The sequence below is a fragment of the Hippichthys cyanospilos genome, chromosome 1, assembly GCF_059441005.1.
Source record: "Hippichthys cyanospilos isolate Australia breed blue-spotted pipefish chromosome 1, RoL_Hcya_1.0, whole genome shotgun sequence".
NCBI classification, from domain to species: Eukaryota; Metazoa; Chordata; class Actinopteri; order Syngnathiformes; family Syngnathidae; genus Hippichthys; species Hippichthys cyanospilos.
In genome coordinates this window covers 18,420,703-18,442,314 of record NC_142369.1, presented here as the reverse complement: position 1 = coordinate 18,442,314, position 21,612 = coordinate 18,420,703, and the positions used below count along the sequence as shown (strand labels likewise).

Sequence of the window (21,612 nt, the reverse complement as noted above, 5' to 3'; positions counted from 1 at the left end):
CACTCACAAAGCAGCAACGTGAGAAAATTACTCGGTGAGAAATTTGTGTTATTTCCAACCCCAAAAAAACGATTGTGTAAGTCATCAAATTCAGATCAACAAGAGCCCAAACACTAAATAATGTTTAGGAGGACATGAGAAAAAAAATTTTTTAGGAGGAAATAAAAAGGAAAAAATATCAACGCATGGAAGACTCACTTGTTGGTTTGATAATGCCGACACGAAAAAGCCATGAGAGATTTTGCCCCCCTTTATTGGATCAAACATCTCTGCACCATCAGAGAAGAAAATGACAAAGAGGAGGTAGTGATGATGATAATGATGATGATGGCATGAATGGAGGCTCCTCATAAAACCTCATTGTGCATGGAAAGGAGCGCTCTCTCATCACTGGGTGAGCGCCAGGGGCAGATAATCACTCCAGTGTTTGATGCTACAGAAGAGTAAGCTTTTACAACATTGTTACTGGATCTATGACAAGACAACATTTTTTTTTAATAAAGCACAAATTCACCCTTTTTTCACAATACATGGCAAAATGTAGCTAGGAAAGGCTGACAGATGATATAAAAATCAAATCTGAAACAAAAGCATCCCGTTTAATTCCTCGACTACCTGCCATCCATGGATTATTCAGCATCACCCCCAAACAGCACACACACACACACATATATATACTCACACACACACAATATCCAGCCCCCTGCTGTCAGACTAAAATGACGTCACAGTGCCAACAGTCTCTAAAAGCTGTGTTCGGACAAGTGAGGGCACATACTACTGCAAAGCAATGTTTTCACCATGGCTTCACTCGCACTTTTAAAACTTTTTTTTTTTTTTTTAACTGAACCATGAGTTCTCATTGAAAAACATAAATGGACAACAGAGTTTATTGCACAAAGACTTCATGAAGACAAAAACACATCAACCTGCAGATAGGAGGAGCATATATGGTACTCACATTTTCTTTGGCCAATCGAGGAAAAAAAATCCACAAAGTATAATCAGTCATGTTTCACAGTGGCGGAAACAAAAAGACCCTTTTACTTTTAAACATGACCGCTCATCAGGAATGTCAGATGAATAACAGTATTCAAATCAGTAATTGTTGATACAGTACATAAAAGAGAAAATATAACCAAGAAGTGGCTTTGAGACTTCACTAATACACTCCCAAAATGTTATCATTTGCATCCACTTTCATATTAATTTTACATTGGTGTTATGTTGTTAGAAATCCATATTGGTCAAAATCTCCCACATAAACTCACAAATAATAAATATGGTGAAAAATGACAGTGTGGTCATTTTGGGCCAAGCGTAAATAGTTATTCTGCAATTACCCAATATTTTAGCTTCATTGTGGCAAGACAAAATGCTGCCCGTTGCATTATTCATAAGTTAGTGAAGACACCAAAGAGACTTCATAGTGATACTAACCCAAAAGGCACATGAGTGAACCATTTTGACCAAACTCCCAAAAAAAGAGAGCCATTACTCAGAAGAATTTCATAGGAATTTGTACAAAAAAAATCAAAATTATTTTTGTTCTGAATTCGTCGAGAATATGCCTTATTTGACTCGAATATTAGTTGTGACTGTTTTTCTTCGTTTGTACAATTTCCCACTACATTTTCATGAGAACAGCCATGAACAGTATGAATATGACCTTTGAGAAGATTAATAAAGGAACAATGTAAACAAAAAACATGTCATCAGCAGCCTGCTAAGATGAAAAGCACTTGAGGGTCTTCATAAGATCTTCATTCTTCTTTGTTAAACTTATATATACATATTCAAACACTTTTACACCCAGAAAACAGCACAACTGCATTTTTTTTAAACATACAAATACAAAACATTCAAATCAATAATACGCCATATTGCTTTAAGTAGACCATAGGCTTAGAACTTACATAGTTGCGTATTTTGGTACCTGATGGAGATAAAATATATTTATACTTTAGAATGAAAATATCATGATGGGAATAAAATAAATGTAGAAAAATAAACTGTTTTTAAACGGTAAAATTATTCTATTAAAGGCTTTGTTTATGGATGCGACTGTAGTTTATCTGAATAAATTTGTCCAAAGCACGCAGCAGCAAAATGCCAACGAGTGCAATAATCAAGTATTATTTTGACAAAATGAAAGATGATTAATAAATACTCGAACAATGATTTCCAATTCATCTAACCAATTGGCCACCAGAGGACGACAAAGAACCTGTATAGTTTATTTGATTTTCTCTTATCACGTGAACATTCTGAGCCCCAGCATTTCAATTGTTTTTCGAACAGACTTCTATCAAACTGCGATGTGTGTGTATCGGAAGCAGCAAGAGAGGAAGAACGCCTCGCAGCTCAGTCCGTCTTCCATACCCTGTTCAGAACCTTGACCACCTCCTCGTAGATGATGAAGACTATGGCCACATCCAGACATACGCGACCCAAACGAGGTACAGTCCCTTTATAGAACCTACACAAAGACATTTTAAAGAAAATGAGAGGAATTGTGACTATGTGTAATAGTGAAAATGGCACTTGATCCTACTGAGAGGGGTTCCTATTATTTTGCTTACGTTGCAAACCTAATTGAATACATATTAATTTGGCATCTTCCACCATCTAGTGGAAGATAATTTAGTTGTTCTATTTGACAACAACTTATTGACAGTGGTGCAGCCAGAATTATTTTCTATGGGCTGGCCGGGGTGTCAAATCATCCCTGTGTGAGGGCTGACATGGGAAATAAATAAATACATTAAATAAACATTTAAATGTAAATATGCAGTTCATATGAATAACTGGAAATTGTCAATGGCTATACGAGTACTGAACGCATGAAAATATAAAGATTTTAAGAAGATGGATGACATTTATCTGTTTTGCTATAGTTTTTACATTGTTACAAATGTGTCTTATGCACGGTAACATAGAAAATACCAGAATTTGACCCCAAAATTAAGGGTGCATCTTACCTACAGGTGCATCTTATATTTGGGAAATTACGGTACATAATTAATAGGAGTCAGCACACTCATGCAACTATTTATAGCACGTCTGATTTAACCCAAGTAAAGTTTATAAAGTATGTTCAAGTAGGCCTTTTCTGATTCTGTTAAGCTAAACTGAAGCGTTTTCTTTTCTGTTAACTATGACTTGACATGAGACCCCAATTCCAGTTAAAGAAAAACACAGCAAAGTATGACGCTGCCACCATCATTTTTTTCATGTCTGTCCCATACCTTTTGGAATTGTGCCCACAAAAACAAAAATGTATTTCAAAAAACACTAGAAAACGAGCGCGTAGACTATTTATGCCCACCGTCTTCTACCAAAGCCAGCTAAGAAGAAGCAAAGCAAGCGCTGACTCACGCTGCCAAGCCCTCATGTCGCAGGATCTTCACTGCACAGTCCAGTGTGTTCTTGTACTTATGTGCTTCTAGGCCCTTTGAAAGGAAGCACGACTCAAACTTTCAAGACGCTGCAACAAATACGAATAGCATCACTGTGAAAAAGGGAGTCCGTAAATTCGTACCTGCATCCTTGTTTTGATGACATCAAGTGGAGTGTTTCCAAACACACTTGCTGCTCCGGCAATAGCTCCGAAGGCTCCAGTCACCACAGGATTGATAGATTTATTGGGATCATCACCTATAGGTAAGGCACAACAGGGCTTTAATAATCACTTAAGAAAAATCTCGTGAAGAGCTTTGCTCAATTGAGGTTTGTCTTGATTTTATGTACAGTCATTTTTATTTAGTAGGGTAAATGTGCTATTCTAACACAAGCTATATTGTATATTTGTTGAAAGACAAAGCTGTTTTTAACATGGAAAAAATGGCTATTTAGCAAAAAATAGCTGTAACTTCAATACTGTGACACCGTGATATTTTTGCTATTGTAAGAATCTGATATGGGCCTGTGCTTACTTGTAATGTAATCAAAGTATTTTTATATACAGTACTTTCATTGAAAAAAGTGAATCATTTACAAGGAACTTTGCTGTTTTATTTTTTAAAATAGCAATTATATTTCAAAAAATAAACATAAAGCAGCATGAGGATAAAGCATGAGCATAAAGCAGCATGAGGTCTTGCATTTTAAAAAGTTAGTATGAACAATTTTCATGATACCTTTTTTTTAAATGACTTTTACATTCGTTCTGAGCGATTGTTTGTAAAATATTTTTTTTTTGTGGCAATACTTGTGCAGTGTGCCCTAAATAACCTCAGGGCCATTCTATTTTACATTCCTAAAATCACATATTCATATGTATCGATTTTGGTTAGCAATGCAGTTGGCAAAGTCCAAAGAGGGAAGAAATCTTACCATTTACACACTAGGCTATTCAGTCCAATTAATTCTAAGCATGCACACTCGCGGACTCTCACCTTTGTACCAATTCTTGAGCGAAGTCATCACATAGAAGCGAATGGCTTGGTTGGAGCCTTGTTTGAGCACAGTGGCGGTCAGACCCTGGTAAGTCCCTCTTAAACCTGTCGAAGCAGAAAATGTCAAAAATCCTCCTGGTTGGCTGTGGTATGACGTTAAGCGGCACTTCTGCGTTCGGCCTGTAGAGGTCGAGTTAAGCACGTTGCTGGAAGCAGGAGCCATCCACCTTGAGCTCTGACTATCTCGCTGACTCCATGGAAGAAGCCTCTGTACTTGGGGTTTGCCGAAGTCTGGTCATGGATGAATTTGACCTGGACGGAATAAAAATAAATACACTCGGTCGCATCCTTTGAGGCATTACCGATGAAATTGTCAATTTGTCACACCTTGATCGTTTCCATGGGACAGACCACCAACACAGCCTCCATCACACCGGCGCCGAGGCCACACAGCAGCCCTCGAGTGCTGTCCAGTCGACCCGACTCGTCTTTTGCTTTGTTACTGAGGAACTCAAATACTCCAAACCTGACCACAAACAAATGCAGAGCACAACGCATTTCATAGAAAAGGAAAAAAGGAAAAAAAACCCCAGTAAGATTGTACTCGTTACAAATGAGAGAAACACAATGCATTATAATGCAATTTTAGCCTGAAAGTGGTGGGGAGTTTTCCCGACCAAAATTCTCCAAAAACACCGCAAGAAGAAAAAAGCCTGGGGCAAAATGTTTACTTGCAGTTGTACAAGATTTTGTGTCTTGTCTTTAAAGGTACAATACAATACAGATGAAACGATTTGTACTGTTCTTAGGCGTAAGGCAGCATTCCACTGGAGGTTTGATGAGCTTAATAAACTACATTTAGAATAGAACATCCATATTTCCAGTTATAGTGATGAGAGTAATATAAAAGCGATGCAATACATTACCTTTCAAATACAGTAATATTATAATGTAACTAATTACTTTGAAATGACAGTAATATGTGATAAATAATGCATTGCAGTTTTGAAGTAACTTGCCTAGCACTGATTATGAGAGCAGACTAAACACTCAAGAGACGCGTAATTCGCTTCCAGTAACAAGTTAATGAGATTTAATAAGAGCTGTATAATAAAGGGAATATCTTCTGTAATGAGTATGAAGGTGTAGTAGGGTAACTCTGAAATGCTAAGAAAAAATACATTCCAAGGTTCTCAACATACAGTGGACAACTAATAAAACTGTTTTAACACCAAAGTCACAATTTTTCGAGCTTGATGTTCACCCGTTCTGAAAATAAAGCAAGAATTTTGTCACATTAACAACATATTATGAGCTACCGCATTAGGGCTTCAAGGTGAACTTTATTCTCTTAATATTAGAACTTAAATCTTAAAAATATGCATTTGTGTTATCCAACACACCATTTTATTCTTGCAATGTTCCTATTTTGATTTTACAGTAGACATTTTAGCTAAAAAAATAAATAAAATAAAATAAACACTTGCTGTTTTTAAATATTGAATGATGTAAATAGAACGGCTGTAAAATAAAAACTTTAATCTGCAAGTGAATTGTTTTTCATTTCTATTGTGGCTGTGATACCACGAAATTTGGCAACAGAAATATTTATGACATCTCTAAGTATTAATAGATTATATTAAACTTAAATGTCTATGCATATAGATTTTACTGAGAAAACAAAATGTTGTTTCATAATCTGTTTATTTGATTCATTTCACTTCAACAAGGGGATACTGAAACAGCAGCAAATTAATACCTCTGACAGTGTCAAAACACCAACATTATCTTTTAAAAAAAACTGAATTTTTGATCAAAAAAATTAATGTATTAGACCTCATTAGTTTGTGAACATTTGCAAAATATCCACCTCATTTTGATCTTAAACCTAGTGCGTATTTTGTCCAATCCTTTGATGTTTACATCAAAGGCATATCACATCAAAGGGAAAGCATTGAAAGAAGACACCAGGGAGATGAAACTTCACCCAGATGGTGACAACATACTAAAGTTCAACATGGCATGACCACTTAGTTAACACATAACCAGGAATGTGCCATCCTTTGGCTAAAATACTGCAAGAACGATATGGAAGAAAATGACCCCATAATGGTCAAAATACAACACAAGGGTTGAATTCTGATCGAAAAAAATTAGATAAGGACAATACTGTAACAAAGCCATGAAAGACAAATGAACCGTTGATTAACTGGTAAGGCATAAGAGACGGCTGCAATGGAGTCCAACCCGACTTAAAGAAGAGGGAAGTGGGCTTTAAGTGACAACGCAATCAGACATTGTCGTAACAGCGCGTCCTTTACAAGAAGGTTATTTATAGACTGCTTCAGGAGGATGCAGCCCGGTAAGTGTTTAAAAAAAAAAAAAGGTGAGGGAGGACAGACTGGCGTGGCTTTCCCATTCTGCTTGTTTACTTGCCATCCTAATAAGTCTTCCCGAAGTCCCCCATTGCCACCTTTTCTTTTTAACGCCATCTGCCTGTTTATTGCAGCGTTTTCCTCTGCTCATTACCTCTCCACATCTGCTCTTATGTGGCACGAGTTAGCTCAGCCCTTGCTAGAAGTTGAGGAAACAACTTTCATGGCGCTTTCACACATATGACTGGAAAAAAAAATGGAAGTGCAATTAAATGCAAACCTGGTGACACTATACTTCTTATTAAATCGGATGGTCAAGCTGTTCTCTGGCTGCCAATTTGGCTTCCAAATCTCAGCTGCAATAGAAGCGGTCCAGGCTCCCTTGCCCATAACGTGCCCTTTCATCCTGGCTGACAGTCCAAGATGAGTCAGGGCGCTGAACAATCTTCATTAGAGGATCTTTGCACAAGGTCAGCTTCAAATACAAGAGCTGGATCAAAATGTTCTGCTTTCACAACGATCACAATTGTCACTTAGATTCTGTGACACTATGAAAGGTGTGCACACCCCTGTTCAAATGCCAAATTTTTGCAAACGGAACAAGATCATTTGCAATCTTTTGTCCGATTAAGGTGACATACCTTTTTCATTTTGAGAAGAAAAATAAAGAACTGAAATAATGTTGTACAAGTGCATATACCCTATTATAACTGCAGATGTGTCTGTAAGAAATTCAGAATTAAACAAACATTCAAAATGCGCCCAACATTCAACCGGGCAAACACGTCATTCTGTAATGGGGTAGTCAAGTCCCGACGAGGCTAAATGTGGCAATCGTTTGTGGTGGTGCAAAATCCACCCGTTTTAATCAATTTTAGGGGGCAGTCATTTTGCCTCTCTGTGTCGATTAAAAATGACATCACAGTTGCTCAGGGCTCACATAACTACCAATCATTGCTCACCAGAATTCTGAGTTTAGCCAAGTGACATTCGCAGGTTATTGTGCTGATGCAGTGCTATTTCAATAGAAAATTATGGAATAGATCTCAAAACTAAAACAAAATTAAAAGTTTGAGTCTTTCTCTGTTTGGCAACCAGTCCAGGGTATGCCCCTGCCCAAAGTCACAAGCATTACCGTAAATAAATGACATTGTTTTATCCTATTGTGTAACACATTTGTAAAGGGGACAGTCAGGAAAGGGCAATTACATATTGGGATGAATTGAATATTGAAGGGAAGAAGAGGTCAGCTACTCTCTCATTCATCTTTGGTGTGCCTTTTGGATGACCCAGGAATATTGTATACTTTGCTGAACACGGTGTGTAGGCAATCACTTAATGGGATGGACAAGGGCGGGGGAGGAGGGGGGGGGGGGGTATAAAGGGGGCGGTTTGAGATGGGAATGGATCAGCTGGAAGGAAGATGAGTAGAAAGACAAATACTTGTACTTGAGGACTACAAGAACTACAAAATCAGATTTATTTTTTCTATCATTAGTCATACCGGGTGAATTCCACCGGTGTTTTATGCATTTTTTTGTATACAAAAAAAAAAAATGAAACCCAAACAAAATCTTTGTTTGAGCTAAGTTCGCTAAAATGATCGAACGTCGTCTGCTCCACAAAAATCTGATTTCAAAGCATGCACATTAGCTAAGTGCCTCCTGACATCAGCTTTTATCATTGTGGCTCATCATAAGGCTGATTAATATCAAGATTAAATGAGATGGTTGATGTATTTGCTTGATTACAATGCAGACTGAATAGCATCAAACTAATCACATGAAATAAGACCTGCACCGGCATAAAGCCTGGATTGAAACATTTAGAGTTCCTAGTACAGTGGTGCATTGGCTCCCAAATTAAATTTGTTCTCGTATTGTATTTGTTTATTATGTGTTACATACAAAAAATATTTTTTGAACAAATAGAAAAAAATATACAGAAAATTTCCATTTGTTTCATGCAACTTAAGGAAAAATGCTACATTGTTATAAACAAGGGACACAAAAGGGAGCTACTGGTAAATTGGGACCAGGTAAGTGTGCAAAGCAAAAATTACATTAAATTAAGACTAGTCGTTTTAAAGATTTATTGCATAATTTTACTTGTCCGGCCCGCTTGAGGATAGATTTTTCTCCATGCGGCCCCTGAGCCAAAATAAATTTGACACTCCTACTGTAAAAGGTGGCATTGCATCACCTTGCATTTGAGATCTGAATAGCTTTTGAGCATTATATCAAGATGGTGCATCTTACTTTGGTTCCGGTAATTATGACAAAAACAAATGCTAACACGTTCAAAGTTGAACAAATGTATATAATAGGCATGGTTAAAAAAACTGTCATTAGAGAAAGTGTGGGTTCAAAAGCCCTTAATCTTGTTCTTGATTGTTTATTGTTTGAGGTGTCATTGGAATGTCCTGATAGACTTACTCTATATCTAGAGATAAAAGCTTGTTTTCGTGTTCTTTGTGCTTTTCGGTCAGAAAGCCGTGTTTTGGGTGTAGTCGAACCATGTTCGACGGCTGATTACTAAAGACTGAAAAAGGATAAAAACTGTTGAAAGAATGATACTCTTTAATGTGATCTGTTCTAGGCTTAACCTGTCACAAAACACAATTTTCAGTGGTACATAAAAGATTTGTCAAGATTCTGTAAAGAAGCTATCAATATGGGCAACTCTGCAATAAAAAATGGTCAAAGTGCATCAGTTAAATGACCTCAAGAAAAAAACAACTTGTGTTTAACACAATCATAAATTGGGAATTACTCAAATAAAGGAGCAACAGGTGCAGGTTCTAAAAACAAACTCTTCTATGGTGATGCCCTTATTCAGTAAAATCTTTGCCATCGTAAAGCATAACGCAACATGAGTCCCAGAAAACAAATCTAACTAAAGCCCATGTGTCAGTGGGCCACTGAGACCCCATCTGGGTTTGAATGGCATCTTTGCTCCGCTTGACTGGACCTGTCTCTTCATCATATGGACGAGCACTATCTTGCAGCACCCACCACACACACACACGCACGCACACACGCATGCACACACACACACACACACACACACACACACACACACACACACACACACACAGGTATGCAAACAATACCAAATGAAAACCACAATGCCAGAAAACAACCTGCCTTGGCTGCAGTCAGTGTGTGCGTGTGTGTTTGCATTTGACAGGAGGTAAATGTCATTGCCCTGAGAGAACAACAACACCATCACTCTCAAGAGTGGCGTGGCATTTCTGATATGCGTGGCGGGTAATGGACTAGAATAATTGGACTTTGTGAATGAACTCTTCCAGGTACTGCAGTTGCACATTATTATCATTATTATTATTTATGTATTTATTTATTTATTTATTTTAACTCTAGCCTTCCAGCAACAACCAGTTAAACACTGATTACGCTAAGAAGAGGTTTTCTTCCTTGAGTTCATAAATGTCAGTTTTCTGACATTCTCCTCCTCCAGCTAAATTCTCCTTGTCGTAATCATATCAGCTCATATTGATGGGTTAATTATATCCTGTTCCCAAACCCGGGAGTTTTTTGCATACCTGACAGCAGATTTGGGAATGGATCCATAGAGCAGTGAGCTGAGTCCTCTGTAGAGTCCTTTGACGCCGTGACTCTGTACCGTCTGCTTCACGCAGTCACCTATTGAATGAAACAGTTTTTTGGGAGGGGCTGCATTCAAGTGTTTACATGGTGATCTAAAACTGGAGTGGGAAACCTAAAGCCGATGGGCCACATAGAGCAACCATTACAAACTGTTGTGTCCTAAAAGATCCTTACCTACCCCCCTAATGACTGATTTACAGCAAATAATGTCATTATGTTTGTGTTTATCTAGCTATGCCATCAATGAATGGTAATGGACAGAACAATTGAATGCTCTTTCACTAGATGGCAGAAGGTACGATACAAACTTTTGCCTTTCATATTAACAGTTTTTCACACTAAGTATGGCTACCGTTGTTTCACTATTCAATTTATGACATGGTGTGACTTTTGTTGGATTGTGTGCTGTAAGGTTTTTCTAACTAAAATAAAAGTTATGACACAATAACACATGGCATTTGTTGTGGCCTGTCTTGCTACTCTGAAAACATAAATGAGACCAATGACACGTGTATATTACTGAAATAAAGTTAGAGTACGTAAAAAGTAAAAAGGTAATATAATTAGCAAATTATTCATTTTTGGTCAATGTTTATAATCGGACGGCTGATTAATTGGTCAGGTCTTGCAATTAACAGCCGATAACAATTCATTTAGAATAGCTCTGGAGGCTTGAAACGGAAAAAAAAAGTTTACCTAGTAAGACCTGAGGCCCTACCTATCACGGACAATGGAGCGAGACCTTTTTAATATAGAAAAGACTTGACAGCTTGATTTTTTTTTCTTTAATGGCAAGTCTGTTAGAAAACTGTAGTCAATTTACACATGAAGCATTTTATGAGTTGACAAGTGAAACCTATCACGCCAAAGAAACGCACCAGTGAACAGAAAAAGCAGCAGCTGTCAGGACTCAGAAGAGCTCATTAGCATGTTCCACAGGACACAGCATACATCGTTAAAGAACCTGTGTGTGTGTGTGTGTGTGTGTGTGTGTGTGTGTGTGTCAATGGGAGGGTTGCATTGGGTACATGAATTTTGAAATTGCTTTGGGTTTTTTTTTTTGTGTGTGTCAATGTGTCTTAAAGTGAAATAAACATTCACAGAGAGATCTAGGATTCCGACTGCCACAGGGAAAGTAATTAGATAATGAGTTCCAGAGAAGCAGTGGAGGAATAGCATCTTATTTCAAAATATTTCATTAAATTATTGTCCTTATGTCTGAACTGATATAAAAGTAGTGTAATATTTAACACTTTTACTTATTTAAAAGAAAGTGTCATAATTTATGTTAATGTTGAAGGTATATAATGTGTTTACGTCTTTTTGCCAGAGGCAATTTGCATAAAATCAAAAACTCACTTATTCCTCTGTATTTAGCAGGGTTGGCCTTTTCGTCCAGCTGCAATTGGGTCTTCACATACTCGGTGGGGAAAGTGATGCAAATCTCGATGCCGCCAGCGATACCACCTGGAAATTGAGCAAACCTTTTCAGTCCCACATAAATAGAACTTTATAATTGGGGACAGACACTGCTCTTAACTTCGCATACTAGCTCACTGGTCTGTGCCTGCCTGCATGACAACAAGGTCCCTTGACGTCAGAAATGGTAGGAAACTGACTTTTACCCCCATAAACAGTAAAAGTCAGGATTATGGGCAAGTAAGTGGAAAGAGTTGGTTGAAGATGAATCAAAACCACACCCAAATCCCTCAGATGAGTCACAAGGAGAAAATTTGGGGTTTATCATGTTTCAGTATGACTGGAAAAAAATAGAAGCATGGAAAAAAATGAAGCCATTTCGCACAGGGGAGGCTGTCCGAAGCCTGCTGTCTAACGCACAATACAGATGAGTCACACGGGAAGGAGGGAGGACGCAGAGAAGGATGACATTAATTAAATCATGCAGCCTGCTGGGAGGGGCTCCATTACACAGGCCAAGACCCTCCATTAACTCAATGACACACAAGTACACACACATTATCTGCTAACACACATGAGCAGAGACATTACACAATGTTGAAAATGAAACCAAAACGCCAGTGAAAAGGAAATAAAAATGCTTTACGACCATTCTTTCATAACACACTAGCCAGACATTGCCCGTATCCTAAAAGAACTAAATCACATTTACTCACCAGATCGTTACTTCTATCAACTTAAGGATCCCATCTGTAGGACTGATTTAATTTGAGGGAAATCAATGAGGGAAGATATCACTGACTTCAATCCAATCCGGTGCTGTGGTAAAAATATGTACCAGCAAAAAACAAATTGCGGAGAGAAGGAATTGACTGTATTGGTTGTACTAAAGTCAGTTCTGTCAAACATGATATGATCAGGAATTAGCAATATTGTTTTCTGAAGGATGTTTTTTTTTTTTTTTTTTTTTGGGAGGGGAAGCAGTTAAGATTGTGCAAGTGTATTTTTGTGGCCAATGAGTAACTACATATTCTCATTAATCACTAAAAATGTATGATACATGTCCGGCATGGTTTCTCAGTTTATGAAATTCATGCAGTTCATATCATGTATTCTTTGTCAGAGGTTTGTTAGACATTGACTGGGAAGATTTATTATGAATGGATGTGGGGGGAGGGTCACTTTGAAGGGGAAAATTTGACATTTTGATTTGACTTACCGTGCCCAGTACTGGTCTAAAGTTTGGAATTTCTCAAATTAATACACTGTAATTTCAAACAATTTGAAAGGAAAAAAAAATAAAACTAGTAACTATTAAAAAAAAAGCACAGTTGTGTACGGATAGTCATTCCAGATCATCAAGCATCATCCACATTGGAAAGCTGACTGAGAAAATACCAAGATACTTCAAAACTGTTATCTGGGCAAAAACCTTCTTTGAATATTCTAAACGACAAAGCATGTTGTGCTTTGGTTATTATTATTATTATTATTTTATCAAATTCAATATTATTTCTACATATCAGTATTTAACTGTAACACATAAAAGCTTATTCACGTATATGCTTCTTGTCACTAAGCAGCGCGTTGTCTCTAATGATCATTGCCGTTAACCATAATTCCAATAATCCTTGGAACAAGCCACCTCTCAATGGGTTAAGAAGTCACATGATCTTCCCCACACTTCATACCAGCCGCGATGTTGTGACCTAATCGGGGTCGCTGCATCACATGCAAGAGGAAAACAATCAACCCCATTCTTGAACAGAGAAGAAAACAAGCAACGGTTGCAGCACGGCACACGTGATGGATCTTCAGACTCAAATAGTCTGAGAGCAATACATCTTAGCTTGTCTGGTCTGTGTTTGCAGTCTGGCACACATTTGCACAAACACACTTTAAATGAGTGCCGCGGGCAAACGTGGGTTACATGTGCCAAATAGCCATTAATCTTTATCTTCAACCTCTGGAGCAGCACCATCCCATCCTCCATCCTCACCCGTCCCAGTGACTCGTCTCGTACGGTCATAAAATCAATGCATCCACATAGATCCTTGACACTTGCTATTACGGCAAAAAGGAATGGAAATGGCACTGCAGTGATATTCGGTGCAGAGAGGCAGGAATGAAAGACTGTCTTGTCAGTTACATAGAAACAGGCTGTTTGGATTAAATATAGAAAAAAACAACAACACTCCTCTCCCTCTTATCTGTACAAACAACATATTAGGGCTAATAATTAATGATGTTGTTCATCATCGATTAATCAACACCAGATAAAAATAAATTCCTACTTTTTTTTGTTCAAAAAAAAATTATTTCAAATTGACATAGTATTAAAAAGCACAAGCTTAAATTAATTAGCATATTGTTGCTAGTTTGTCATGTAAGAAAACAGGCAAGAATGTTGATCGTTTTTTTTCCAAATTAAAATAATAGGTTTGCATATGTCCTGTTTCAAGAGCAATCAAATCTGTCTGCTTCTATGGAGGCCTACAAAAATCTCGAAGTATCCTGTTGTAAGGCTGAACAAGTGGGGATTTGGACAATTTTTAATTAAACAAGGTCTAAAAATGATTTTCAAATGCCAAATTATTCATCAATTAAAATAATAGTTGAATTAATCATTGCACCTTTACAACACAAAAATCAGACGACCAGTATTGAAATATGAACAAGTTTTGCAGACAGACGGTTCGACAAATATTTCCTTTCAAATATTATTTTTTTGGCTTATCTAATCATGAGTTTCCAAAATAATTCTAACACGCAAGCAGACAACCAAGTAATTTTCCATTTTCTCAGTTCAGCTCATGTGCATTACCATGAGATGGATAATGGAGAATCTACAAATACATACAATTTATTACTATTCAAGATACATTGAAAATTTGGGGTTCTGAATGTTCCATTTTTCCATCAGATACAAGTTCCTTCCCAACATTTTCCAGAAAAATGCTCCCAGGTTTTGTTTATAGAATCAAAAGAGAAATTGTTTCAAGCCTGTCACTGGATTCAGATAAGTACAATATAGTACACATTTTATTTCCCAAAACAAGAATAGAAAGCCCCAAAATATTCAACCACAAATATTGCACTTGTGTTTCCGTCCAAATGTTCTGAAAATAAAAGGTTGCATGGAAATTCAATGCATCGGGTCCCTTTAACCATTTTCCATCAGTTTGAGGTCTGAAGATTAACTAAGCCTTAGTTGCTTCGGAGCGCTTACTCTAATTGTACAATCAACAGCGTCATGGCATGATAAAAGGCCAATTTGGCATCAACACTTCATGACTTTTCAAGTAGTGCGTTTGTGGCTGTGAGTGACAGAGCTGTGTGGAGACATACATGCGGGAATGACTGTGACACAACACAGGCAAAGCCTGGAACTTAAAGAAAACAAGCATTGCATTGTGGGGAATGTTCAGGGCTGCATGTAGATTTAGCCCCTACGCTCATCACACTCCTATGCAATGCGTGTTGTGGAGGGGTTATCGCAGTTCCGGTCCCCATTAACTGCGAAAAATGAGCGTATCGGTGAATTAACTATTTAGTGCATGTGAAATACTGTAGAATCTGCAAAGCAGTCTTACTATCATTGCAGACCAATTAGCAGCTGATGGGTAGGAACACTTTCTAAAGATCCTCTCGTGCGTGCTTTGGGGATCCTAATGATCATCCACTCCTCACAAAATTCCTTTTGGAAAAACATAAAAGAGGTGTCCTCCAAGTCAGGTTAAAGTACAGCATATTATAAAAACTGGGCTCTTTTACATCACAGCCAAAAGGCAAGACAATTAAACTCGAAACAATCAATAATGCAAAGCCATCATCATGCATGTTTATGTGTGCATGTGCCAGCCAATTATTCAGTGGCAATATTGATTCATTATTAATCCACATGTTGCTCATTATTAACTAACTCTCTTGAGACGAGAAGAATATGTTGTCCATAATTAATAGTGACGGATGACGCTGGAGGAAGGGCTTCCTATATAGAGACTTGTAATATTTACAGTGATGCGGAAGATGAAAAGAATTATTCATCTCGGTGTGGCCTTTTAGGCTTCCTATGTCCCGGGCAATGCTCCCTCATGGTGGGTGGCTCACGAATTCTTCTTGATGACAAGTCGACTATAATGATTTATTTTACATGAGAATTGTAGAGACTACGGAAAAAAGGCAGCAGCACACATGTTGTGCAGGAATCTACATGAATATAACATCAGCTTATTAACCACAGAGCAAAAGAATGGTTTGGTTAATTGTAACTTGGAATAAATAAAATGATCTAAAACCATTGTCATTGCTATCAAGGCTTAAAACGACAATAATAACAAGACTGAGCTGAGTCACTTCCATTGAAAAGCTGTGACAAGCTGGTTGACCGAGAGGTGTGGAGGGGAGTGACAGCAAGAACTGGGGAATAGGCTTTGACGGGCCCTTTGAGTCCAAAAGGAGACAAGCACTCAGGAAGGCTTGCTGACTGCTTGAGGGTGAAGAAAGCAAAGAATGGAGCAAATACTGTACAGCATTTCCACAAAACCTTCCTTGATTGACATCATAGCCCACTAAAAAAAGAAAAAATCCAAAACGACATGAAACCTCAAAAAGCAACAATATAATATTAACCTTCTTTCCATCCGACAGAAAGGTCTTTAAAGAGACACCAAATCTGAGGTCCATTTTGGTCTCTCTGCCCCCAGGCCTAAAAGTCGCCCTTGTTCCATGTCCCAACTTCAACCAACAGCAGAGTGAGATGAGCTGAACCAACCAATGACAGCAAAGCAAGCTTTAGCAATTGTATGCCACTCACTGGATATGTATGTGGGCTGGAGTGCATTAAGCTTTGACCTTCTACTTCTTGCTTTGTCTACTCTAAGCCCTCAGGCATGCACCAGTGAGTCTTCTCTCACCACACAGACATGGCTAACCGCCGTGAATTAGAACTCGTGTAACAAAATCACTCGAGAGGAGATGCACCGTCATTTTCACCCTATATTGGGTTTTATCTCGACATCTTGGACAGGGAGGCCCGCAGGAGTTGCGACAGCCACAGTGCAGCGCTGCTGCTGTTGCAAAACTGGATGGACAGGCTGGAAACAAGAGGGGGAGGGGGTGGGGGGGTAGTCAATCAGGCTGCTGAGGGTTGACGGGGGAGGGGACTCACCAGGGCCACTTAAAGGATGGCATCAAACACTGTTGGTAAATTCCATTGAAAGCCACGACTGTGTGTATTGTGTAATCAAGTCTATGTTGAAAATGCACTCACTAAATAAAGTATTTGGGCCTGGGACATATCATGATATCAGTATCGGAGCTCTACAGTGAACAAAAAATGCATTTATAAAGTTAATAATCAGTTACGATGTTATAATGTATTTGTTTTTGTCATGTAAAATTGTACAGCAATATGCTGCCAGATTATGCTGAACACAATATTTCACTAATTTATTGGTTATCGTCTTGAACATTACGCAATATGTGAGATGTCGCGTTCACTTGTTTTTCAGCATTTCTGGTGTAGTTTTTTTGGGGGGGATGTGGCTAAAACATATATAACATACAAAAGAACTTGAGTTCTGTGATTTGTATCAATGGTTATCGGACGCAAGTGTGAGTTATTCTGTCATTTTTTTAATTCCTAAAAGAATGAGGTGACACCACATATGAGCCCTCGGCAGCTCCGTCAGGTGAGAGGAAGACTCCAGAAGCTTGTTAGCTCATAAGCTAGCTGATAGTTAGTGTGCTGTAGCGGCATAGAAATTGAGTAAAAATAGAAGACAAGACTGGTTCTTGAACTTATCACCACTTCTTTTTACTCAAATGTGCCACAGTTCATCATGGGAGCACAACGAGGGCAAGAAGCTTGCTCTTCATCATCCATATTATAGAGCACAGGTGTCAAACTCAAGGCCCGGGGGCCAAATCCGGCCCTCCACGTCATTATATGTAGCCCGCGAAAGCAAATCATGTATGTTTCCATGACCCTTGCTAAACTCTGTTCCAAAACTTTAGCTTGTCGTGTATAATGAAAAATAATGTTGAGATTTTTTGGTTTGTTCTGTTACAGTAATGTAAACAATAAATGAACAAACCAGAATGCTTTACTTCTGATTTCAAAACAACTAAGCCATCAATTTGTTGTGTACAGTAATAATACTGTGAGACAACTTAAAATCGACTTAGTTTCCTCATCATATCGGCCCAATGAAGGAAGTTCTCGCTACAAAATGGCCCGCGACATAAATGAGTTTGACGTCCCTGTTATAGAGTATAATTTTGCATTTGTTTAACACAATGTATTTATCATTTATCAATCCACCCATTTTCTAGAGCCGCTTATCCTCACAAAGGTCGCAGGCTTGCTTGTGCCTATCCCAGCTGGCTTCGGGCAGTAGGCGACAGGACACTGTGAATCTGTTTCAAGCCAATTGAAGGGCACACAGAGACGAACAACCATTCATGCACCTAATCACACTTAAGGACAATTTAGTATGTCCAATACACCAGCCATGCATGTTTTTGGAGTGTGCGAGAAACTCGGAGTGCCCGAAGAGAACCCATGCCGGGTCAGGGAGAACAAGCAAACTCCATACAGGAAGGCTGGAGTGAATTGGATTTGAACTCGGGTCTCTGAACTGTGAGGCGAACATGTTAACCACTGTTCACTGAGCCGCCTGTCATCATCTATGTTTACCTTAAAGTATATATTGCCGCACTGTTGACACTGCTCTTACTCCACCTCCCCAGAAGTTTAACATCAGGCTGGTAAAGAAGTATCATGTGAGCATTTCTTTTTTTTTTTTTGAGAGCAGACATAAAATATCGGCTCCAACACTGATACAGTAAACAGCATTTTTTTTTTTTTTTTTATTAATGTTTACATATGTACTGAAATACCTCCATTTAACTGTATCCCACTGGTGTCTCAGTCGCACTTTCAAGTGTATAGACACTAGCTGTTTTTTTTTTCGTAATCTTTAAATATTTAGTCATTGTGTGAATGCTGTGGACACACACACATGTGCACGCAGCAGAAATTGACAGTCATTTGGGAATCCCACTGAAATTGCCACTCCAATCACCTGAAAGTGCTGTTGCACGGTGATGAACAGCACAGCAGGTGGCAGGCAACAACAAGGACTGATGTGCAGTCCAAACAAACATAATGACAAAGACTAATATCAGTGTTCAAAAACAATTCTTCTTGACAGTAGTGACAACGTGAAACAGAACATTTTCTATCTGAGTGTCTCACACATAAAACATAAAGAGTGCAGTTTCTCAAGGAACGGCCATCACACAGACATGCACAGAGAAATGAATGCCTCCCTCAAATACATGCTTTCCTTTTCCAGGATAAGAAATCGTGCAACAACTGTTGTTCTATCAGTTCATAGTATAAACAGTTGTTCACAGGCAGAAATTAAATAGGTAAGTCCTGAAATATTTGAACTGTATTGCTAACCAAAACAGCAGCATCAAGGTAAATAACCAACAAAATTATTTAAAGAATGTTTTTACAAAAATGCCCTCCCCTTATTTGGTGACCACTCTGTCAAACCTCAGTACATGGCAAAATAGAATAACATTTAATCTAAAATCTGCCTCCTACACGAAATGCATCACTCCTCTCTAACAGCATTAAGTGGCAGAGTGCCCTGGCTGAGAGTGATATTGTATGTAATGAAATTACATTGCCATGGCAGGTATTTTCTGTAAGGACCTTAAAAAGATTGCAATGGCCGCTTATCCTTCTGCAGGTCTGAGCTTTGTAGGTCTTTTGAATAAAATGTTTCAAAAGGTTACAGCTAAGTGGGGTAAACTACTGCCTCAAAAATACTATATCTGTATGTTAAGATAAATAACTATATTTTTTAACAGGTGAACATAGAAGATGGTCTAGCACAGGTTGTCTGTAAGATTCAAGTTGGTATATCAAGTTAAGAGAACAGGGGTGTCAAAAGTCAATCCTCGGGGGTGGCTATTTTGCAAGATTTTTTATATCTCCATCTTTAAAGACAACTGATCATGGTAGATGGTAATTTTATGCTTGTCACATTGACTATGAAGGAGGGATATGCCAAAAGATTGAAAGTTTTACGCACCTTATATGCAAGCAGAGTATGTGTTCATGAAGTAAGAAGCCACTGACGTATAACTAGAGCAATGGAGCGAGTAACTATGGCACATTTATTTGTTGTGTATCTGTATATGAATTATAATTTAGCCATAAAATGGTATATCTCAGTCTTGTTTTTGCGGTTTTATGGCAGGAAGTGTTACAAAAATAATTTAGCTTAATGTTTTTGTTTGTTCTCTACAAGAAGCTCATTTTCTCTGCTTTGGGCAGAAACCGGTGTTAGTAGAACATATCCATGTTTTACTGTTCATTACGAATGAATCAAACTTACTTTTTATATAAGTTTGGAGTTTTTATGGCCACATGTTTTGGAAGTTCTAAAACCACCATTAAAATTAGAACTCTGCTTTGAACTAATATTATTTGGTTGTTTTATACAGTTTACTGTTGGATGCAACTTTTCGTCTGGGAAAAAAAAAAACATGTTAAGTTTATATTGGGTGTTTTAGGGGCTGGCAAGGCTTAAGCATATTTCCGGTATGTCAAGGTACCCCTATATTTACTCTGCAATACTTCAGGAAATACAGTACATGTAAAGTATATCGTTTAATAACCGAATTTCGGCATTTTCAAAGAACGCCACATCAAGGGACAAAAAAAGAAAAAAAAAGAATAAAGAGCAACTGTTGATTTCAAGGCGGCAAGTAGGGTGTAATTTACATTAAAATTAACATGACGACATCTGCTGTCACTTAACACAGTTTGAAAAATGAACCGTACGTACCTGCCAGAATCGCCTTCCCGGGGTGGGTTAACTTAGATTTTCCCCCGGGCGCCGCCGCTGCCAGAAATCTCGGCGTGTGGAAAGGGCTTTCAATTGTTCCTTTGGTCTCCATTTGGATTTAAAGAACACTCAGCGAGAGAGAAAAATAATGTATGTCCTGTGTGTTTTAATCTTTGTGGAGACTGCGCTCCAAGTAAGACTCAAATCACACATACACGGATGTGCGTCGGCTGTCTCGCGCGCCCTCCCGGACTCAGGTGGACCAGCGTGGACGCGCGCGACTGCTCCGTGCACAACGGCTCTGTGCGCGTGTCCACGGTCGGACACGCGTGGACCGCTGTGGGAACTTAGCTGCTACGTGTCACCACGGTCACCATGGCGACGAGAGTCGAAAAGTCGATAGTAAAGCGACCCGGAAGTGAGTAACGGCGGCGGAGGAAGCGCGGTCGCGTGTGAAAGTGTCGTCGAGTCGCTGCAGCGTGTAACTTTGACGTCCTCGCAAAAAGCGCGTGGACGAGAAAAACGAGTGGTGACAAAATGAGATTGAGGGCGTGGCTCAGACTCGCCCATGTCGAGATTCACAGCGACATCATTAATTGGTTTTCCGAACGAACTGGGGTTGGGGAGGGGGGGTACTACGTCACAGCCGCGCCCTTCACAAACAACTCCGCCGGGAATCAAAACACTATTCAGTTCTATTTTTTGTTTTGTTTTTTTAAGTAAATGAGCTGATTACCCAAACAAAAGTTACTTTCATTTTTACCATAATTCCGGAGTGAAATTCTGACACGCCAATGTGAGTAGTCACGCAAAAAAAAAAAAAAAAAAAAAATATATATATATATATATATATATATATATATATATATATATATATATATATATATATATATATATATATATATATATATATATATATATA

At 38.4% G+C, this 21,612-nt stretch overlaps 1 protein-coding gene across 1 annotated transcript; it reads right to left on the bottom strand.

The window, feature by feature from the left end:
* Positions 1-459: 459 nt before the first annotated feature.
* On the bottom strand, positions 460-21,231 carry LOC148429515 (tricarboxylate transport protein B, mitochondrial). The gene is made up of 9 exons (XM_088431006.1): positions 20,691-21,231; positions 11,761-11,868; positions 10,338-10,437; positions 4,785-4,923; positions 4,625-4,709; positions 4,398-4,502; positions 3,542-3,657; positions 3,379-3,452; positions 460-2,479 (listed from the first exon to the last, which is right to left on the bottom strand). The coding sequence occupies exons 1-9, from the start codon at positions 20,800-20,802 to the stop codon at positions 2,365-2,367; spliced, it is 954 nt and encodes a 317-aa protein (XP_088287132.1). The 5' UTR covers positions 20,803-21,231; the 3' UTR covers positions 460-2,364.
* Positions 21,232-21,612: the final 381 nt, after the last annotated feature.